The following is a 24,479-nucleotide window of genomic DNA, read 5'->3' as shown; positions in this document are numbered from 1 at the left end:
TACCCCCAGGTTGAGAAGCCCTGGTTAAGTAAATGGCTTCTTCAAATAAACCTTAGATTAGGCACTTCAGCGGCCGTATTCTAATCTCTCCGTTAAGCTTAACGGAGCTTTTGTCTGAAATTTTATTACAATATTTCTAAGTAAAGAAATGACGAAAATTTATATAAATTCGTTAAAATAAAACTTATACCAAAATAAAACATTTGTTTAAAAAATTATAATTTTAAATAAATTTATTAATGTAATTTAAAAGAAATTTTTGACTAACGCTCCGTTAAGCTTAACGGAGAGATGAGAATACGGCTACAGTCCATTTTATGATCTTGTAATATAATTAAGCTAAAATGTTAATTTTAATTTTATTGCATTCAAAATGTTAATCTTGTTTTAAGATGGGTTTAACCAATTTTGTAGCACTTTTTGTCAAGAAATTTGCATTTTTATACTACCTAATTTGACATTTTTTAAGACAAAAAAATGCTTTTTTTATTTTATTTTTTTTTTAACATTTTTTTACCATCATAACTGCGTTTAAATTTTACGCAACGACTTTAGGCAATAATCTATTAATAATTATAATTAAACAATATGCAAATAAAACAACTTTCAGTTCACAACTAATCTTTGGAAAAAATATACATACAGAAAAAATATATATAGCAAAAAAATATACATTAATATAGTCATAGACACATTACACATTAATATAGTCATAACTCTATTACAACATTAAATTGTGAAAAAATAAAACACAAGATTGCCCAATTTTAAATTTTCTTAAATATTATAGATACGATATTATAAATATTATAGATCAGTATAAACGATATATATCTATACATAAATGATATATATATATACATATATATATATATATATATATATATATATATATATATATATATATATATATATATATATATATATACATATATATATATATATATATATTTAAACAATATAAATAATATAGATTAATATATACAACTAATTTATAATAATATGTTACAATTTATAATATATTTCTACTATAATAATATTAATAATATATATAATAACTATATATGTTACGTTATAATAACTATAAACAATATAGATATAAATATTATAGATTAATATATACGACTAATTTATAATAATATTATATAATTTATTATATATTTATAATATAATATTACTAATGATATATAATAACTATATGCGATACGTTATAACAACTATAAACGTTATAGATATAAATATTATAGATTAATATATACGACTAATTTATAATAATATTATATAATTTATAATATATGTAATATATTTCTAATAAAGTATTACTAATAATATATATAACTAGTAATTATTTCAAATAAATTGTAAAACAGGCTTTTTACAAAACTATAACCTTTCCTTTTTCAAGGTCAATAAGCAATGGAAAAGTCCATACTTGATTTTCCTCAGTCTCATAGACCATCAAACAAAGTTTAATTATTTAACATCTTTTAGAATGACAGCCAAGATGTTTGTTTTTTGTTGATTTGCTAATTGAGACAGTCTTGCATTCTTTAATTTTTCACTTTACTCTTCTTTCTGTTTTGCAATCAAAATATCTCGTTCTTTTCTTTCAATATAAATAACTCTTCTCTCAATTGGCTCTGGAAAAGTCCTTGTTCTAATAATTGATTGTAAATTACTGAACAACTCATAGTTTGTTAAGTCTATTCGCTTACTACCATGCATTTTAGTTTTGTAAAAATATTTAGGTTCACATTTAACTTCCATAACATACCTAATAAAATCCAACTGTGCTCTTAATATTTATTTGCTTTTAAATGTGTCAACATTTCAAACTTTAATTCTAAATGAGGTTGTTTGTATTTATCTTTCATTTCATTAAAATTTGTTAAAGCTTTTTTTAGCAATGAGTCACGCTCATCTAAAGTCTTTTTATCCAACCAGTCTAGTGTTTTGTTTTTATACCACATAGTATAAGCTTGCATAGTTTGTATTTTGGTATTTGACTTTGTACGAATTAAAAGATCCAATACCGCAAAGTCACTTTCTGACGCTTTGTTTGTTGTTAGAACATTCTCTGCAGCCTTACTTATATTATCAGAAGGATGCTAATATTAACCTACAGGAAGTTGATAAGCAGATTGTCTTTCCAGAACAACTAACAAAGAATGTCAAATTACTTTTAATGTTTGCTGTGTTAAAATATTTAAATCAGTGTCAGTGTAGTCTCTTCAAATAATTTATCATACAAAATATCTTTATGAATATTAACATCACTTGGACTAAATATAGGTGTTTTCGAGATCATAATCGATGATGCATTTTACACAAATCTGAAAGTTTCATTTTTAGCGTTAACAATAATGGATTCATATCAAGAATACTCTTTTGTGGTTTAATTATCCGCCAAAGTGGACCTGTAATTATTTTATCAACTATTCCGAGAGCTCACACTTCTGCTAAATATAATTTGTTGCTAATATCTTCTTTAACTGCAAGTAAAAGATTATTTTGATTTGGCTAATTTTGAAGAAACTCTAAAATATCTTTTGAATGAAAATACAAAGCTGCAGCATTATAATATAATATATTAAATCTGTTACCAACAAAGGGTGCAAGCATATACTTACTTTGTCCTTTACCAGCAAGAAATGCATTAAAATACCCAGCAACTCTTGCTTCATCACTTCCCCTTACATGAAAAGCTTTACATGCATTTCTTATTAATCTAGTGGCACCTGATTCAGCAGTATTGAATGCAAAAATATTTTCATAACTACTACTTAAAAGTATTTTTTTGAATGAGTTTATTGTTTTATCAGTTTCTGTTGCAAAGTTAGAAAATAAATGCAATTTACAAAAAAAATTAGACATTTCAATGAAATCTGCTTGCTCGCCTTTTTTTAAACCTTCCCAGTTCTTTATAAATTTAGGCAGTAACTTTTTCCTCATGTCTTTAAGCTTTAAATTAAACAGTGGATTAACTGGTCCAAGATTAGACATGGTAGTTTTAAAAGAACATACAAGGTTAAAAAAACCGTTTTCCTAGCTGCTACTTTCTAAAATGTCACATATATCATCTAATGTTTTGGTTAACACATTAATAGTACAATCTGCATCACTGCCAGCCATTTCACATAATCCAAAAGATAAAGTACTTCCATTTGTGGTAGTAACTTGGAAATTTTGAAAATGTCTATGATGTTTAGTGGTACTGTCATTGTGAAGACAATTGCCCGAATTAATTTCTACAGTGTTTATCATTTCTTCTGCAACTTGAAGTTGAGCAAGTGCTAAAGCCTCAGTCATAAATCGAGATTTTGTACCAATTGAGGGAAGCTTCTCTATATCTATCTTTGCTAGTTTTTTTAAAACAATTGTGATAAATTCATTAACTTTGTTCTTGCTGACATTCAAAGAAACTAACTCCATAATAACTTCTCTTATATCATTAGAATACCTTCCATTTTGAAATATTATTATTCTGCGATCATGGAGAAGACAACTTAAATTAAAATCTTTATTTTCTTTGCTTAATACTCTAGTGTTAGGAGAGTCGGTATCCTTTTCAGAATTATTTAAACTGTTAGAAGACAAATTTTCATGTTTATTTACTACCACGCTAAACTTCTTGTTTACATAATACAACTTTTTGCATGTAATTCTTTTTTTCTCATGAAGGAGTGCAACTTTATTGTTACTTTTTTCAAGCTTAACTAACAAAAGTTTAACTCTTTTATTAAGATTTTTAATGACTTTATTATAGAAATCTTTTAATTCTATTATTTTCTTATTTTGTTTCTTTTTTAATTGATGAATCTTTGCTTTATTACTTGCACGTAATAGTTTATATGTCCTTCTAGGGTCGTTAGATGTAATTTTTTTTTTCATATTACTAATACAAACATTAGCAGATTTAAACTTATTTATACAACCAGATGAAGCAAATTTCAAATTTTTTAAAACAGTTTTTCGAAGTTTGTTGGTTCAATTTTCTTTTTTTACCCTTTGTTTAATTTTTTTCACTTGACATGCATAATTCACAACTAGTTTCCAAAATAGGCGGTTTAAAGAGCATCAGTTTATATATATCTCTACTTTTATTGTTGTTTTTTTTAACGATTTAAATTTATCTATAACAATTTTAATTTTGTTGTACAAGCTCAAATTATTTTCAGTTACTGAAAACAAATTGGAGAATCGGCTTCTGAAATTCGAGCACACCAATTTCAAAGATTTATCACTCAAGCATAGATACCAATCATATAATTCTTTATTATTCATTATGATAAGGCTAACTTTATACAATTACTGTATTATACAATTAAATTATTATATTGTATTTGCAAATTAGTCACCGAAATAATTTTTGAAACGATATTAAGTCGGACTGAAAGGAAGAAGAGGACGGGATTTAGCAGGTTTTAACTTAAATTTAAAAATTAAGCTGAATACCCGAATATTAGCAAAAACTTAGTTTTTTTAAAGTTATTTTAGACCAACTTATTCATCACAAAACCAACAAAAAAAAATGGAAACAAAGAAAAATAGTAATATATTATTTTAAAGGATGCTAGAACGCAAATAAAATAACTTTAAGCTATAATAATTACAAAAACTTAAATAAAACCGCTCCTACAGCTAGATAAACTGATATTGAAAATTCTAGCAGATATTTTATGAAAGATTAATCATTTTACTTTTCGTAAAACGTTTTACTATGGCGTAATAGATTAAAAAAATCGGTCTAAATTTAATCTGAAAAAGTCTTCTTTATATATAAAAAACTTTGCAAATTTTGTCTACGGAATTTGTCACGTGACTGAAGTGTCTAGTTAGATGTTAATCAAGATCAATAAAAAAATCTATATAAATAAAAAGCTTTTAGGTTTTTTTTATAAGCATTACTTGACACTTAAATAATTCCGTACTAATCATTTGGCACTTTCAATGTTTTTAAAGGTAATAGAGGAATGAGGTAATCAATGACGCTAAAATTTTAAAATTAAATTTAAAAACCTTTTTTAAAAAAAAAAGAACAAAACAGTCGGCCGTTTTTAAAGATGAAACCAACACCACATACCTCATTTTATTTTTAACTTTATTTTTCTTTTTACTATGCTTAACACTTTTAACTGAATTTACTTTTTACAATATAAGAATTTTTTCGACTTGATTTTTAACATTATTTTTATTTTTTCTTTAGACTTTATTTTTTACATTAGTATTAGTTTTATTTTGTTTGCAAGTTTAAATATGTTGATTTTTTATCATATATATATATATATATATATATATATATATATATATATATATAATATATATATATATATATATATATATATATATATATATATATATATATATATATATATATATATATATATATACATATATAATTTTTGCTATATTATTGTGTAATAATGTTCTCTGAGATGGAGACTTTGTGTTCAGCTGTTTTATAAAAAAGAGGAAAGGTTCATAACAAACCGTTCTTAATTCAATTATATTATCATTAATTAATTTTCATATTTGTAAAATAGATTAAAAAAAGAAAAACAAAAGAAAAAGAAACAACTATATATTATGTTATTGTACTTTAGTGACGAGATATAAAGGTAGACAATAATAATAGTTGTTATTTACTAATAAATTCGCAACGAAGATGAGATACTAAGGATATATTACAAAAATAAAGCAACGTTGGACTTTTATAAAAAATTTATTAAGGGGAGAGTGGTTACCATGAAATACTTTTGGTTTTTGCTTTATTACTAATTTTTCAACGTATTTTATTAGCGATTGGTGCAATTTGCTTATTAAACTTAGAACTAAAAAATTAAATTTATCAATTACCAAAATATAACAGCCTAAAGTTGTGAAACTGTTTAAAGTAAAATTAGAAAATTTGTATTAAGGTACCCCACTTATGGGGTACCTTGGTATAAATTATGAGCAGTATTAAAAAGTAAATACAAAATATAATACATAGAGAAAAAACAACTTATCCCTTGAAAGACAAACAAATTAATATTTTTAACCCAAACTTAGTCGTCTCAAGTTTTATCTATTATTTTTGGTCAACTTCTGTAGGTCTAAGTTTAATATACAACTTGCACCATTCGCTTAAAAAAAAAGTGTCAAAAAAAAAAGTAAGGAAGTAAAAATCAATTTTGTTTCATGGTACCCTACTCTCCCCTGAATAAAATTTTTAAAGAAGTCTTACGTTATTTTATTTTTAAAATCTTTTATCAGTCAAGCAGCCATAGCGCGGTGGTTAGAGCGCTTGCTTTAGAAGCAAAAAATACTCACAAAAAAAGATCAAGGGTTCGAAGCGAGCTCAGGGAATATTTCGGAAGGAGGGTTGAACATCAGACTGCTGGATGCGTTTTTTTTTAATTTATTTTTGTTTTAGATGAAAAAACATCCAAGTTAAATGCTCCTCAGCGGTGCTTTGTGACAAGACCGTTAGGTCTTCTTGGTTCATCTAAAACAAAAATAAATAAATTTAAAAAAAGACGCATCCAGTAGTCCGAATCCCATTTTAAAAGTGAAAATAATTGTTTTAAATGACATTCTTAAAAACCAATACACAAAGTATCGAAATCGGATATTATTCTTGTATTATTATATTTACACAACCATCTTAAAAATTGTCAGTAAAAATTTAAAGAAATGATTTTCAAGATTGTTTTTGACACATTAGAGCACTATTCTACTGTTTCAGAGCCCTTCCCCCCCCCCCCCCCCATAAATGCTGTATCAAGTTACCGCAAACATACAAGAACAACTCCTTTAATTTTAGTATCCATTTTTTATTTCAATGGTTTTCTTTAATGGAGGAAAGAGCTTATGAATTTTAGTTTACAAAATAATTGTACATTGAATAACATACTTTAAACTTAGCAACTTTAAAAAGTAATAAATTATTTTGTCTTCTAAAAAGCACTAAATTCGACCCCTTGAAGCTCTATTGATATCTAATGATATAAGTGTTGCTAAAACTTAGCTCTAGTAGTGACTATTTTATTATATAAAAGTGGTTGTCACTACTCTTACGGTGCCACTAAAGTTGCAAAGTTTCATGTATTACATTTTATTACAAAGTATCATGTATTTCATTGTATATGTTTCATGTATTAAAGTTTCTGTATTACGATGGATGGATGTACAGTTTACCAAATTTCGCACCACTTTTATAAGCAGAAGTATAACTATATATGATTTGAGATATTAATTGACTAATACTTACAAGCAATAAGTATAAACCTTTGTTACTTCTTACTCTAATTGCAGATGATTTACATAAATTTTATGAAATAATGTTCTTCAAGATAAGTTCCATTCTTAGTGTTAGCAAGCATTTGATAAAATAAAACACGCTATGAAATCAGACTAGTATTATTTTCGGTCATATTTTTTTCAGTAAAAAATAAATACAACTTTGAGTAATATAAATACTAGTTACATAACCGGGGCAAAAAAAACTCAGTTTTTGTCTTATCACCAGTAAGAAACTAGAGAGTTGGATATTTCAATTACAACAAAGAGGCTACAGTTTTGACTGATGTAATTTTTCTAGGTATAAGGCCAGTCATTTCAAAAAATACACATCCAAAACAAGATTTTCAGCTCATATCCTAAAATTCAAAAGCACTATTGCTGAAACAACAACGCTACACAACATGGAAAGAAAATGTGTACGCCTGTGAGCACAACAAATCATACTTATATTGAAACCTTATTAAAATGTACTGTTAAAACCAACCTGTCTCTAAGGCTTTGAAGAGCTTAAATGCTTTAGTAACACTTTCCATTTCGCGTGTAACTTTACTATAAGAAAGGTACTCTACTGATCTACGCTACTTCAATGGAAAAAATATTACATCTTACTCTATAATCCGAGTCAACACACCAACTCAAGTCAACACAAGTCTTTTTGACTACAAAAGAGCTTAAGTAGTTTGCCAAGAAATACGCAAGGTCTAATTCAATTTCACAAATAGATATTCAAAGTAAAACCAAAGCTTGATCTTTCTTAACGAATAATTACCGAATTAGATTCCACAAGTACCTGACATAAACATAACAGTTAAATCTAAAATATCCATAGTAAACGAGAATACGAAACCGGTTTTTTCGGTTTTTAAAATTTTAATAATTTGAACTTAATAAAGATAGCAATTTGCACTAATGTACTCCTTGTGTTTGAATTTTGTAAATGAATGACGAAAAATAAAAGTTATTTTGTTACGCTGTTTGCAAACCACAAGTTTGTTAAAAAAATTTTAATAATTTGTTACTTTTTGGTATTGTAATTATTGCAACACTGCGATTCCCCTTGAACGATTTGTATAGTTATACAAATTGTTCCCCTTGAATAATTGGTATAATTATTTTTAGAAAAGTATTAACGATTGTAACATTTTTTAAATATTTTATACATACTTACTATAATACAAACAGAACCTTAATCCTTCACTTTTATAAATCGACTGACAAATAGGTAGAACATGCAAGGAGTGTACAAACATCGACTGACAAATAGATAGAACATGCAAGGAGTGTACATACATCAATTGACAAATAGTTAGAACATGCTAGGAAAGCACAAACATCGACTAATAAATAGGTATGTATGCAAGGAGCGCTGCTGCATCGATTGAGAGTTTTAGTTTGGGAAGGCAATCTATCGATTTCAAAGCAATATTTTTTTAAAAATTTTATTTTTTGCGAGGGAATTTTTGCGGGGGATTTTTTCTCAGGGAATTTTTTCGAGGGGATATTTTCCGGGGGAATATTTCCTAGAACCGTTTAACTATAATATTTAGTATATCTACTTTTAATAAAAGATAATGTACAAGAAAGTAATGTAATTTTATTTGCGTTACATTTATTATACATTACTTTATATATATCCAATAATAATAAATAAGACAACTTCCAAAAAAAAACCAAAATAAAGCTCTTCTGCATGAAAGTATTTCTCAAAATCATACGATTCAGCTAATGAAGAAAAGTGTACCCTGTGCAATTTTTTCATAAAATGCAACGGTTCGAGCTTATCTAGTCTGATTACCCACATGAGGACTATCCATAGTATAGTATTAAAAAATAAGAAGTTAGATGAAACATTTGTTGCAGAAGTTCCAAAAAAAAAATAAAAGTAGACGGATTCTTTAAACGTAAAACCTTGGCTGAATTGCTAGCGAAATATGCCGTAAAGGAAGGCATGTCTTTAAGAACAATAGCAAATATCAATACAAAACGTGAGCTTATTCAGAAACGTAGTTTCCGAATCCCGAAAATTCAATGTTATGAAGTTTCTGCTTTCAAAAAACAGAAATTTCATCACACTCTTAACAGTAGAGTTGCTTATAAATTGGATCTTGTTAAAATTGATCATTCCGGTGATTCTTTCACAACCGAAGAAATATTGAAACAAAAATTGACAGAATTGGGTTAGATTTTACGTATATAGTTGCGTCTACTCACGATGGTGCTGCAGTAATGCAAAAATATAGACAGATAATTCCCTTAGAGAGTAAAATGTACCACAATCACGGCAATCACTGGAAGTAACCAATAATTTCTAAAAAAATTTACGTACCAGCGACGACCGAACATGTTCGAGTAACAAATCCAATGAAGAAAATGCGAATGAATATGATAATGCCAACAATTCTAAAGAACTTCTTTTAAATCTTACTTCAGATGAAGATAATGATTCAGACTCTGATTAAAATGACAATGATTATTTTAAGAGCTGAAACTGGAGCGATATTTTTAATAATATCGCAGAGTAAACTGCTTATGGAATCAGCAACAGAACATTTCGAGATGATATTAAGTCTGTATTGAATAATTCTCATAAACTGATTAAATTTTTTAAATTGTCAGGCGTTTGTAGCGTCCATATTGCATAAGCATGTTTTCGAACAAGAAAATAAAACTGATGCTAAACCTTGATAATAAAACTATGTAACGGGTGACAACTTAAAAACTGGATTTAAAGACACATATCTCTTTAAAGGAATAAGATTTTAAAAATAGGAAAACTGTTTTAGAAGGTATTTTTATTCTTATTTTTAAATATTTTATGTGTTTTTATCTTTTATACAAAAATGAATAAACTAATAAATTCAAAACAAGAAGAGATTAGAAAACGTGTGTATGAATTTTATTTAAATTACAAAAATGCTGGTAAAAAGTTCACTAATGACCACTTTGAAGTTGAGAATATACCTAAAAGTACTATCTACAAGATAATTAAATGTGCTGAAAGTGAATCTGGGTACCAAAGAGTTTAAGGAAGTGGCGTAAAAGCTAAAAAAATGACCAGGACAAACATTGAAAGGCTCAAACTCATGTTTGACCATAAAGACGGAGTTTCTCAACGACAGGCAGCTAAAAAGTTCAACTGTACTCAGCAACACATTAGTAAAACATTAAAAAAAAGAACAAATATTAAATCAAGAAAAAAAAAGACGATTTCAAAACGCTCTGACCAGCAAAAAGCAGCAGCTAGAACTAAGTGCAGTCGATTGTGTCAGAAATTCAAAAATTGTAAACCAATCATTGACGATGAGTCTTATTTCACGTTAAATCACTCCAGTATCAATGGAAATGATATATTTTAAACTAGTGATGTAAAATCTACTCCATCTACGGTTAAATACTAAACAAAACAAAAGTTTCAAAATAAATTACTTCTATGGATTGCTTTTTCTGAAAATGGAATTTCTCAACCTTATTTTGTACCAAGTGGACTGGCTGTAAATCAAAAGATCTATTTAAACAAATGTATTAAGAAGGGACTTATTCGAATCATCAATAAGTATCATTCAGATGGTGCACATGTATTCTGGCCAGATTTAGCATCATCTCACTATGCAAAAAAAGTAATCATGTACCTAAACAAGAAAAACGTGCATTATGTTGAGAAGGCGGATAACCCTGCAAACTTGCCAGAATGTCGTCCTATCGAAAATTTTTGGAGTATTTTGAAAGGCCTTGACTACAAGAATAATTGTCATGTAGAAAATCTTAAGAAATTACGTTCTAGAATTAAGTATTGCCTTAATAAAATTGATATTGAGCTCATACGGAGCCTAGCTCAGTCTATACCAGGCCTAGTTGATAAAGTCAGAAGAACAACTTTTGAGAACAACTGATTATATATTTAAAAACTAGAATAAAAATACTTTTTCGAACATTTTTCCTTTTTGTTTTATCTTACTTCTTTAAAGAGATATGTGTCTTTAAATCCAGTCTCGTTTTTTAGTTGTCACCCGTTAGAACTCTTTGGTTTCCATGATTGAAAGTTTGGTAAAATTGAAAAAAAAAAAGTTTTGGACTTTGCAAGATAGGATTTTTACGAAGAAGTTGATTTTAAAGTTTTAGAAGATATTTTAAGTGTTAAAATCTATTAAATCGACTTTTATGGAGCTAAGTAAGGATAATTCAACTATTGTGACCAGTGAAGTTGTTTACATGATTTTTGTTCAAAAATCTTTCTAAACAAACGTCTAACTTAATTCTAGAGATGCTAGGCCCCTCTCTCTATCTATATATTTTGAGATCCCTCAAAAAGCGATACGATGAGCAACTCAACAAAAATTTAGTGCCACTAATGAAAGATTTGCAAATGCTCAATTTAGATACGTCTCAAAATAATGATGGCTTCAAATATTCATCAAAGTAAGCAATTATTCAATATGCAAAAATATATTCGAACAAAATTTTACCAAAGTATTGGATAGCGTCAACGTCGAATTATAAAATAAAGAACTTGCTGTGGAAGCCAATAATAACCTTAAGACACAGTTACAACAATCCCTAACAAAGATGGTTTCTTTTAAACACAAGATTAGTTGTTCTGACCTATATTCAGAGATATTGAGGGAGTTTAAGCTGTTTGAAGCATATGGAGTTTAAACATCGAATTTAAATAAGATTGATGCCGTTCTCAAAGCAATTCAGCCCACGTCAACATCCAGCGAAAGAACTTTTTTGGTTGCTGGAAACTTTTCAGCTAAGTTTCGAAGCCAAATAACTTTTGATACATTAAATGCATCAAAATTTCCAAAATACTATTTTTTAGAACGTTAAATTATTGAGTTATTACTTCTTGATAAGTTATTTTTAATATTTTAAATAATATAATTAGAATTTATAAAATAGAAAAAGAAAACGGTGAAATTTTTCTTTTTCTATTTTATTTTATCTTTTCATAAAGTTTTCTAAGGATTTGACTAAATTTTTTTAATGTTATTTATAGATACTTCTGAACTATTTTGAATACCGAAAACCGATATTATAATTTTTCGGTATTTCAGAAATCTACCCAAAACCAAATAGAATTGTAATTCCACGTACAATAGTAGATGCAATTATAAAACTAACAGATAATTGTCACACTAAACTAGAGAAAACTAGATCACTACTTAGGTAGAAAGTGTGTTTGCCGTATTGTTTTTCTACGAAATACAATCAAAGTATATGCAATACCAAAAACAATATTTAGCAATAATGATAACCAAAATTCAATTCTTTCAAGATTAAAACAGTTTTTAACAGTTTTTACATAAACGAATCTACTATCAAGCCCTTAGCCTATTGGGGTCTGCATGATCTTTTGTTTCAGAAATGATCAGTTATAACTTTTAAACATTGCAAAAATTAAGAAGATTAAAACCTGCCAATGAATTTAAATTTAGTATAAAATAATAATCTTAAAATTTAATTTACTGCTTTCACGTTTAAGAGTAGTGTGGGTGGGTCAAAAGTTTTAGGTTATTTTTTATCTCTGGCGTCCGTATCTGCTGGATAGTTGATAGATGGAAAAAGAGCTTTATAGAGGCGAGCCAAGCTCACAAGCTAAATATTTCATAAAATTATAAATTGAATTTACTAAGGATTATAGGAACAAAAAAGCTAAAAAAAAAAAAATTTAAATTAAAGTACTGGTTTATTTTATACTAGTAAAACAAGAAAGAAGTAACAAACTTACATCACTGGTTTAATTTACACCTCTTTACATATAAACATGTTGATAGCATTATTGTAAAAACATGTTTTATGTCTTTTCGTTTAAATTCTTGTCAATTTTTCATTCTTACGATATAATGTAATATTTTCTTATAACACCATGGCCTACTTAAAAACACGGCCTTCTATTCTGCTTAAACCGGAAAAAAATAGAAGGCCAGTTAAAAAAACGCATAATTTGTCGGATGGACACTCTTTCTCAAAATATTTTAATAACTGAGTTATAAACTTCAAGTAAGTAAATCTCGGATAGGATAAAAAATTTTGCGTTGGCTTTATCGAACTATATACTATAATTCACTAAACTTTGTAAAATTTTAGGCTTTTTTTTAGGTTTCTTTTCAGTAATAAATAGGAATCATGATTAATAAATGTCTTTATTGAAAACAACACAACATTTATTAACCTTCATAATTATATATTACTTAAATGATTATAGAAAGACATGGGTTATATTTGTCAGTAGAATTTTTAAGATACTCATGAACTGTACAAGAAATAAGAATACACAAATTCTCGAAAGTAAGCTTTAAAAGCATTTAAAAATTTTTTACACAAACTATTTAAAAATGTGAAACAAAAGATTCTTATTTTTTTCTCTGTCTTTTTTTAAAGGCAACAATGGAATCACTGACTCTCTTACTGATGTTATTAAAATAAATATTTGAAATAACAGTGTGTATTTTCCACAATATTGGTGACTTAAACATAAAAACTGTTCGTAACTTTCTCTACTGCCAAGAACTAACTTTTCTGCTTTACGGTGTTGCATTTGAGATCGATAAATAACATCAAATATATGATCTAACATAGCAAAACTATCACAGACATGTTCTAAAAGGGCTAGTAATAGAGTTGTTAGCCCCCCTCTGGACAATTTATTTAAATAACTATAGTCATTCGACTCCTGTTGACAATGCTGACTACAAAGCAACTTGCAACATATTTTAAACTTTTTAATCAGTTTTTGGCAATAAAATCAGCAATATAACTAGGAACTTCACGCGAATCATCTGATAAAATCACAAAATCATAATCTATTTCTTTGATCTGATCCATCAAGGATCTACCATATTGTGTATCTTGAACATCATTAATATCATTTTCAAATATTTTAATTCCTTCCTTTATTAAACTTTTTAATTGGATTATCTTCTCACTATAGATAACATCTTTCAAACTGACAAGAAACCTGGCGGTATTGTCAAAATCTTCTTTCTAACGGATCACTTTGAAAACAAGCAGTCAATATAAATTTATAATTATCTTCCAATAGATCTTCTATTAAAGAATCTTGACATAATAAAGTTCTTTGTAGTTCTGATGATGTTTGAGGAAATAATATATATTTCTCAAATTTTGTGATTTTGGTGTTTTTCCATTTATTAAACCATTCAGCAAAAGCTCGAAAAAACTCAGGCTTTTTATCATTAATAATAGCAGCAATAGAAGATTTGGTAATTAAGCGGCTATTATGAATCACGTGATGCAATGTTTTTCTCGGGAGGGCAAAAATGTAAACAAACCAATAATAAACATATAAGAAAAAGATAAGAAATAATACATCAGGTAAATAACAAATAAATAACAAATAAGAAAAAATACATCAGGTGTGTAATTTTAAAAATGATATACGTTTACAAAAATAAACACAAATAAAATAAAAGTCGAAAAAAATTTAGTTAAGAATATTTTATTTATACTTTTACCTCAATAAAATAGAAAAAGATACAAACCAAAAAATTATTCTTATTAAAGCAGTGAGTTTTTGCAAAGAATTTATTTGCTTTCTTATTGTTTAAAAATAATTCTGTATAATATAACTTTGGTTATTCTCTTAACTTTTAATTAAGTTTTAATCTTTTTGTTTGAATATCATGTTGTGTTCATTACTAAGTTTTTACTGTTTACTATCTCAGTTAAAAAAACATTATGGTTAATGATCGCAGTGTAGTTGGTATTTGCAATAACGATAAACGTTATCCAGAGCGTTACGAAATACATAGTAACGTTAAATCTGGAAAATTATGTTTCCACAAATTGCCTGTTGATGGAAAAACAAGAAAATCATGGATTCATGCAGTTTCTAAAGGGCGAAAACACTTTGTTATACCTAAACATTTTAAAATCTGCTATAATCGTTTTGTCGATGGCATACCCACATATGAAAATCCTAACCCAACACTCTTTTTGACATACACCATGAATGTTCAATGTACTCCGGAAAAAAAACAATCAAGACCTCCTCCAAAAATCAGAACAACATCTATTGTAAAACCTGTTTCGTCAAAAATGATTGAATCTATTAACTCTAACTCGGATACACTGACAGCTGAAGAGTTGTCAGATCTTATGATTGTTTCTTCAGACGAAGAAAGCTTAATATCGTTTGAAATAACTCCATATGTTAGTGGCGATGCAGTTGCAGCAGAATTATTAAACATCTCCGACTCTCCCAAAGAATTATTACACCCACCCGCCTCTTCCAAAGAAAAAGACACTGTAAATCCAATTTTGTCTAAGAATAAAGCAGGCTACAGTGTTAAAAATAATATAGAGCCTACTCTATTATCAACATATACTGCTTTACAGTTTTGTCATATTACTAGGGACTCAGATGTATCGACTTTTACAGGTTTACAAAATGCAAAAATGTTTCAAAGTTTTTTCAATTATGCCAAGCACAAAGCAGCAGTTATGAAATACTGGGATGGAAATAAGAGAACAAATCGATTACGAAAAACCATGTCCAGTGTTGAAATTGTCGAGCAGCTACACTTATCAGAAGATTATACTATTAGCGATAACTTATTTCCTATGAGAAAAAGCGGACCTAAAAGAAAAATCTCACTGGAACAGGAATTTCTTTTAGTTATGATGAGATTACGTTTGGGTCTTTTAATTCAAGATTTAGCTTTCCGCTTTTGTATATCAGCTGGAACAGTTTCCCAAATTATTATTACATGGGTGATATTGTTATCTAAAGAGATGGACAGCCTAATCTTGTGGCCTAGCCGGAATACAATTCGAGCAACTATGCCAAACTGTTTTAAGCGATTATATCCAAAAGTGAGACAATTATAGATTGTTCTGAAATATTTTTTGAAACATCAAGTGCTCTTGATGTTCAAGCTTGTATGTGGGGTGACTATAAACATCATGCAACAGTCAAATTTTTAATAGCAATAACTCCGAATAGAGCCATTTCATGGCTGTCTCCCCTTTATGGTGGACGTGCCTCTGACATTTTTATTGTCAGAAATAGTAGTTTTCTTGATATACTTGAGCCCTATGATCAAGTTATGGCAGATCGTGGCTTTAAAATAAGGACAGACCTTGCATATAAACAGTGTACTCTTTGTATACCTCCACGTGCTGTTAAAGGAATTCAAATGTCAAAATAAGAAGTTCGAGAAACATCAAACATTGCTTATGTACGCATTTATGTGAAGCAAGCAATAAAAAGGATAAAACATTTCCGTATTTTAAAAATAACACAGCCATTACTATACCTACCTATCATGAATAATATACTACGCGTATGTGCTGCTATATCAAACTTGAGAAAACCATTAGTTTCTAAATAGTTCATTAAACAAATTTAGTTTACTAAATAGTTTTTTTTATTGTATAATATAATGTTCCACTGTCCAAACTTTAGGTTATTATTATAACATGAGTTTATATCAACTAGGGTTTGATAGATGTGTAAAAAATTAGTTGTTTTTTTAAACCAAACCAGCCCCAAAAAAACTTTTTTTGAAAATCTTTTGAAAATGCAGAAAGAATTTAAAAAAATGTAAATAAAAACAACATATTTATCTACAACTCTTAATAAGATATCCATTGAAGATTTAAGCTAAACATAAACTAGACATTGAGCACATGCAACAAACCCAGTCTAGATCTGCTATTAACTCATAGTCTTCTTTTTTAAATTTTGACATGAACAGTGAAACCAAGCGTAACATACTTCACATTGAATACTGCTAAATTCATTAAATTCTTTAACATTGATTTCTGGATCTTCGAGTATAAGTTTATCGCATTTTTCACAGAATGTTATAGGTTTTATTAGTAATAATGCTGGAGAAACATATGTTTTGAAAAAAATATCTAAATTTATTTTCACCGTATCCCAGAGCTCTTGATCAAATTCGATTACTTCAACATATAAGTCCTTAAGCGTCCAAACAATAAAATATGCTGACTTGCAATTTGTAATTGCCATTTGGAAATTAATCTGTGTGTAATATTTATGACACTTATTTAATGCTATTTGATCATTTTTTATTGTAAAGAAATTACATTCACTAGCTCCTTCTTTGATTGTTTTATTAAAAATTTTAAAAGGACATTTAACTTCTAAACACATTCTACCATGACATTTGCATACCATAAATCCATCTGGGGAGCAAGCAATGTAAGGTCTGTCATACAAAATAAAGAGACCACTTTTTCAATTTTTAAATCAGTGTGATTTGATATATGCTCTGCATAAAATTTTTTTATAGAATCTTGCTCATGATCAATTCCCCATTCGATAGAAGCAGTATAAAATGTTTTTTTATGAGGGTATAAAATCTCAGCAACAAGAGGAGTTGTTTTAGGCTTCTTTGAACTTGTATTTCTAGAAAGAGTATTAACTTTGGTATATATTCTGTGATGTTTGGATGCAGTTATCCTCCCCTTTCTCATTTGAAACCAGGTATTGCTTTTAGCTTGATCTCTTGTGTTATATTCCACGTTTTTAATTGTTTCATGTGTTAAAACCATTTTTTCTAATAATATTTTGCCTAATGTTGACTCATCAGCGTTAGGATGGTCTAAAAGTATTTCAAATGATAGCTTTCAAGATCAGGATTACTTACAATATTTTCATCAGATTTTTTAATTTTTGATTTAAATATTACAGCAGAAGGCTCAGATATATGAATGTTGTTTAAAAAAGTTTCAAATGAATGTTCATTAAATTCACGATGACATTTGATTCTTGGATCGAATTCTTGCAATGCTTTCATCCTAGTGTTTTCCTTATTACTATCATTTTTTTCATTATTTGCAATTTTTTTTCTAACAACTAGGTCAGTTATTAAGCACGGTTTTATATCTTTTCTAGAAGACTTATTCCAGACACAAGCTTGTTCTGTGCATGTTGGATTACACCAACCTTTGTTATTAGCATATTCCATTTTATAAAGGGTGGCAATGACATGATTACAAACTTCAAAAGCTCCAGCCATACACGAACACCAAGCAGAAAGAATATCATTATTACAAAAGGCAATCCAAAGCTTTCTTTTTTTGTGAATTTTTTGCGAACCACACACTTTAGAATATGCGAATAAAACATCTTTTTTAAACCTGAAGTGCATTATTGGGCCTACAAAACCACTATCAAAAAATGAAAATGCTTTTTGGTCCTTATATTTTCCAATATATTCCGAATCAAAATATTTTTTATTAAGAATATATGAAAAAATATTTTCCATTGTTATACTAGGCCACTCAGATACTAAGTCTTTTCTATTTTCCATTGGAACAGAGTTTGGGTCAATTAGATCTAAAGCTTTTAGCTTGTCCGTATAAGATTGCTTAAGTTTTTTTTCCTGTTCTTCTGCTGTCTCTATAACATCTATATTTAATTCCATTGCAGAAAATGCTCTAGCAACAAGCTCGACTTTGCGTCCAGTAGTACTTAGCCCACGAACAGTTAAAAAACTAACAAGCTGTTTAACAGATAAAAATCTTCGTATTTTTCAAGTGGCATGGTAAAATACAATTTTCAGTTATGTATTTCCAGATAAACTATTTTTAGATATTTAAACAAAAAATAAAAAGATAAACCGTTTTGCCAAGTTTGTTTATAATTTTGCCCTCCCGAGAAAAACATTAGGTCGCGTGATTCATAATTGCCGCTCAATTACGAAAAGGTCTATTCCAAGACAATTATTAGAAAATTGATTTTTTGAATTTGCAATTGTCGACCATTTATTAAAAAGAGTTAGGAAAGATGCAATATCTAAACGGTTGGGAAAATATGATTTTATTGCTGCTGCTGTAGTTTCATGGAAGATACAGCAACAGTGAAATTTTGCTTGTAGTTTCCAGGATGGGCAACTTTGCTATTTATTTTTGGTGCTTTTTTCAAACTTGCATCCAACAGGCTGTCCTTTTCTAATAAATCATGAAATATTTTCCACGATATTTCTCCTGGTTAAACATGAATTTCATCTTTAAAAGCTGAAAAATGAAATTCTGGAAAAATCAACCTTTTTTTATTTATTATTTGTTTCGAATGTTTTTAATCAGGTGCACTGCGTCAAAGAATAGGTAAGTTTTTTGTAATTGTACAAATATTGAAGCATATTTGAAGAATAAATTTATTTTTTTTCATTTGGTGACTTTTAAGTTCTTCAAGAATGGAAGATAACTTTTCTCTTTCGATGCTAAAATGTGAATCGAAGTTTTCCAGCATACTCCTTCTCTTTAACATTGATGGGTTACTCTAAGCCAAGGTGGCAAAGAAACTGGATTCTTTGCCACCTTCATGTCAAATTTTTATAAAAAAATTTGACATGAAGATTTTTGTCAATACAAATACATTCAGCAACATCAGGTATGTGTAGTTCCTTTTGAATAATTTTATGGAACACAACACAATCATCGAATTTGGAAAATAATTATCTTGTTGGTGAATCAGCAACTGTAAGAGAATTAAGATCTTCAATAATATCATTTGATAAAAACTTCTGATATTCATCTTCTTGAAAAATTCATTTAGTTGGTGATTTTCTTGGTATAAACATAGCTGGAAGTGAAGCTGTTGCAATGCTGGCCGGGTATATTGTAGGAACAGGCTTTAAATTATACAACAAACGAAACCGCTTTTCTGATGCTCCTTTGTGTACTAAACTTTCATTAAAATGTTTTAAGCATATCACAGATGATTTAGTCCAACAATTTCTATTTACAAATTTAACCCATAACTTTCTCAAGTCATCATCTTTTGGAAAACCAAAGACTGGTATTACTTCACCACCATTATAATTTGAGGTACAACCGACAACACAGCATTTATTAACCATTATTTTGATTAAAAAGTAGCCACAAATAACAATACAAATTTGTTGAAGTTAAGTAGAGATGTCAATTAATCAAACGCAAAAAATTTTTATCCTGTTCCAGATATACTTACCTAACATTTATAGCGCAATATTTAAAATATTTTGAAAAAGTTTGTCCATATAATGGAGTATACGTTTTTTCAACTGGCTTCTATTTTTTCTCGATTTAAGCAAAATAGAAGGCCGTGTATTTAAGTAGGCCATGATAACACTAATTTTATAATCTCTATGATACTTTTCAAAAGAAACATTTTGTATAAAAAAATGCTGAAAATGAAGTAAATATTAGTAATTTCAAAAAGCTTGTTGGGTAACAATAATGGAATAGAAATAACATTCAATAACTAAAAAGTTATTGTTTGCCACTAATATAGTAACCCTAATGGTAAGTTAACCATAATGGTAACAACAAGCCACTAATATAATAACCCTAAGGCTAAATTAACCATAATGGTAAGTGAAGGCTAACTTAACACGTAATACCTACAGGTATTACGTGTTAAGTTTTAATATTATAATATTAAAAGTGGCCAATGAAAATTTGTTTTTTTGGCTATAAAAAACGTATTTTTTTAGTCATTAAGAAATGAAAAGAAAAATTTTTGTTTCTTTTTTTATTATATATTTTTAATATTTAATTTTTTATTTACTGTAACACTGTCATTGACAACAAAATTGTCACTGTCATTGTCAACAAAAGATTTCACGTATACGCTTACAGTACATAAATAATGAAGACTAGGTCTAGTTGGGTACAAAGTAGATACATGTGCACATATATCTACTTTGTTGCCAACTAGCTAAAATTCGATTTTTCTGTTAATGCATTTTATTGACCTAAGATTGTTTAAAAGTAAGTCAGCTGATGAGTGTTTTGGATCATTTAAGTCAGCTAACGGCTTTCTTTTTTGAAATTTGTGAACAAATTTGTTCTCAAATTTGTTCTCAAATTTGTTTACAAATTTCAAACAAATTTGTTGGTAAAGTCAGCTTGTTGAGGAAAAAACCTATTGCTCATTTTCTAAATAACCAGTTTATAAAACTTTCATTAAACCAACCAATAACCGGACTTTACTCACTTGCAAGAGTTTATAAAGTTAAAACATTGCGTAATTGTCTTAAGGTGCTAAATATTTTTACTGAGGCGCTTAAAGATGCTACGTAGTTGATTTTCTTGGATTTTGCATTTGATTGAGTGACTAATCAACTGTTTTAACTCAAATTGGCTTATTATAGTTTTTGTAACAAAACAATTTTGTTTGTTTGGAAGTTTGATTGGAAGAAATTTTTAGCAGCATAAATCAGGGTGTTGTTTTGTGTGAGTTTTACTTAGATTGAATTGATGCTTTTAATTGTGTGCCTCACGGCACTTCCATTAGATCACTTCTGTTTCTTATTTTTATCAATAATATTTCATAATTTTTTGGAAATAGTTACTAATTCTTCGTTGATGAACTAGTAAACTAGTCACCAAGTTGAAAAGTTTTCTTATTTTAGTTCATGTCTAGGCTAAAATTGACTTAAGTAAATGATCTAGACTGGGGTGAAACCAAAGATTATTGTATTTCAACGACTCTCTTTACATGGATATTTTTGTAATCATATTCAATTAGAGCATGTATGGACTTAATGAACACAAGAAGAACATTTGGAAACACTAACTTGGCCAACAAAAATAAAGATAGTAACACTTAGATTAATATGGTTTATGGGATGCTCAAGAGAACTATTAAACATTGAATGAGTATGTTTCTCAAACTTTATACATCGTATGTTCGACCTTTACTTGAATACTGCACAACAGTTTGTGCAGTATTCAAGTAAAGGTCGAACAATAATATTCAAGTAAAGGTCGAGTCTGTTTCTTGGAAAAGACATTAAAAACCTAAAAAAGTCAGCGCAATTTCGATTTTGGTATAAAGTTTGTTAAATAATTAATAAATAACTCTGAGAAGTAAATAAGATAGATTCCAAACTCATACAAGTTTCTAACTTTTATTGTAAAAGGAAAAAAATTAGGAATAAAAAATAAATGAATCTAAAACTTTAATGCCTCGTCAGAAATTATTTCGAAAACTTATTATCTAAACTTTTTGATTCTTCGAAGTAAACATTCTTTGAAAGTAATTGTAGTTTGTGCGAATGTTGTGTTATAGAAAATAAACACAAAGTGCTTTCAAGGCGACCTTTTTTAATTTTTTAGATATGGCAACTTTACTTATTTTTACACTCCAAACTTAAGTGTGAGCTTCCCTATGTTAAATTAAAAAATCTTATAAAAAACTGTAGTAACTGGAGCAAAAAAAAAACTAATTTTTGTTTAAAGGTTTCAATTGCCCTAGTTTATTCGGCTCACTACACTTAATTTTCACAAAGTTTTAGAACAATGAGTTTATAAGAAAAAATTTTAACAATCTTAAACTAAACTTAAATCAATTTTCATATCTTTAGTAAATAGATTCCAACATATATACCTAAATATATTATTTACATATAAAATAAAAATACTATAACTTACGTTTGTAGTTGAACGAGAAAAAAAATCACTATCGTAATCTAAGTTCAGTAATAATGGTTTGCCACGAAGCATTCCTCCATTTACTTCGTATTCTTTAAGTGACTTTTCTTTCCATAAGATAACTGTTTTCGCTTTTCTATACTTGCATGATTGGAAATCTAAACTTGAATCATCTTGGAATGAAATAGTTCCAAAAATTAACTTCATTTCAGATTGATAAAGTAACACGTGCTGTTGGTGACTTTGCCAAATTAAGCCAAAGTCATAACATGGTACTAAATATGTTTTTGGGTGATCTCTTTTAATAGCAAGCATGATCTTATATCTTTTTATTGCTTTACTTAAAAATTTAGCATCTCTGTAGTGTGGAAGTAATACATTATAGCTAAAGTCTCTTTGACGCTGCGCCGCTTTTACTAAATTGTGCGAGCATTTAAAAGGTTCTGATGACAAAAGAACAGGTTTTGGGTTTAAAAGATCAATTTCATATTGTACATTTGGATACTCACTACACCAATATTTCTGAGAAACATTTTGTGTATGTAACGTAAGAAACATTGGACAACGATCAATAACTTTTCCAACAATTTTTTTGCAATCTTGATGGTATGCAACAGGATTTAACACATGTGTATGCCAAATCCATTCAATATCTAATGGAGCAACAACAACTAGGTTATACTTAGCAACAAGGGGTAACCAATAGTTTTCATACCGATAAACGGCATTTCTTAAAACATTTTTAAAATATAAAGCTGGGTATTTGTCAACCTGAAGAAGAAAATCATATTCGGCTTGAGCAGAATGAATCAGATCAATATTTGATGAAAAACTTTTATGAGAGTTACCCATATTGCCACAATGTTATATTGGGATGCAAAACGAGTTCTTTAAACACACTTGCTAAATTAAAATAAAGAAAATTTTATTTTAATTTAAAAAATATATTGCATAATATAAGTATATTTAAATAAAAATATTAACTATATTTAAGTGTGCTTTAGTATGCTTGTTTTATTAATTTAAAAACAAAAATCAGATCAAAAAATAAAATCATATCATGAACCATATGCTTATTATTACCTATTTCGTCAGTATTAGTTGGTTAAACTTTAAAGTTGAATCTTAAAAATATTAAAAATATTGTTGTGACTGAGAATTTTGATAAATTTTCCACTTTTTGCACGTAATTTAAGTTTTGATTAGAATTATTGCGATATTTATCAGTTGAATTTTCAAACTTCATACTTATTTTTTATGTAGGTATAAGTGTTTTATAGACTACTTTAGGAATGCTCTTTTTACAGCTTACAGATAATGTTTCTATAGAAATCAAAATTCTTTTGTGTTTTTTATGATAAAAAATGCAAAAGAATTTTGTAAATATTTTTTTAATTTATGCAAAATAAATGCAATTGTATAACGTGCTATTATTTAACGTATTGTTAAATTTAATGCATTGGATGTGAATAAATTTAGAAATTTATTAGAAATGTATAAAAATTATAAGCTTATATATAAACAAAGATATATAATAGATAATAATGTTATACTTATTTTAAATAAACTTTTTTTGTGTAAGTTTTATATATGCACAAAAGTTCAAAAAAGATGCAGTTGATTTGACATAATTTGTGCATTTTTTTAAAGATTTTTTCTTGTTTAAACTTGTTTTTCCAGATTTTATAAAAGTTGAAACAAACATGATTAAAATACTGTCGCATCAAAATGTAGGTCCCAATGCAAAACTTTTATCCGGCCCCTTAAGTTTAGTTTCATCTTCC

At 28.0% G+C, this 24,479-nt stretch overlaps 1 protein-coding gene across 1 annotated transcript in view; it reads right to left on the bottom strand.

Moving 5' to 3' along the window:
• LOC136085986 (uncharacterized) overlaps window positions 1-24,022 on the bottom strand; it is a 37,398-nt gene extending 13,376 nt beyond the window's left edge. The window contains exons 1-2 of the mRNA XM_065808081.1: window positions 23,779-24,022; window positions 22,696-23,598 (exon numbers count right to left, since the gene is read on the bottom strand). Coding sequence (XP_065664153.1) covers window positions 22,696-23,547 — 852 coding nt within the window. The 5' untranslated portion in view covers window positions 23,548-23,598; window positions 23,779-24,022. The remainder of the gene's footprint in view (window positions 1-22,695; window positions 23,599-23,778) is intronic.
• Window positions 24,023-24,479: the final 457 nt, after the last annotated feature.

The sequence above is a fragment of the Hydra vulgaris genome, chromosome 10, assembly GCF_038396675.1.
Source record: "Hydra vulgaris chromosome 10, alternate assembly HydraT2T_AEP".
NCBI classification, from domain to species: Eukaryota; Metazoa; Cnidaria; class Hydrozoa; order Anthoathecata; family Hydridae; genus Hydra; species Hydra vulgaris.
This window is presented reverse-complemented; position numbering and strand designations above follow the sequence as displayed.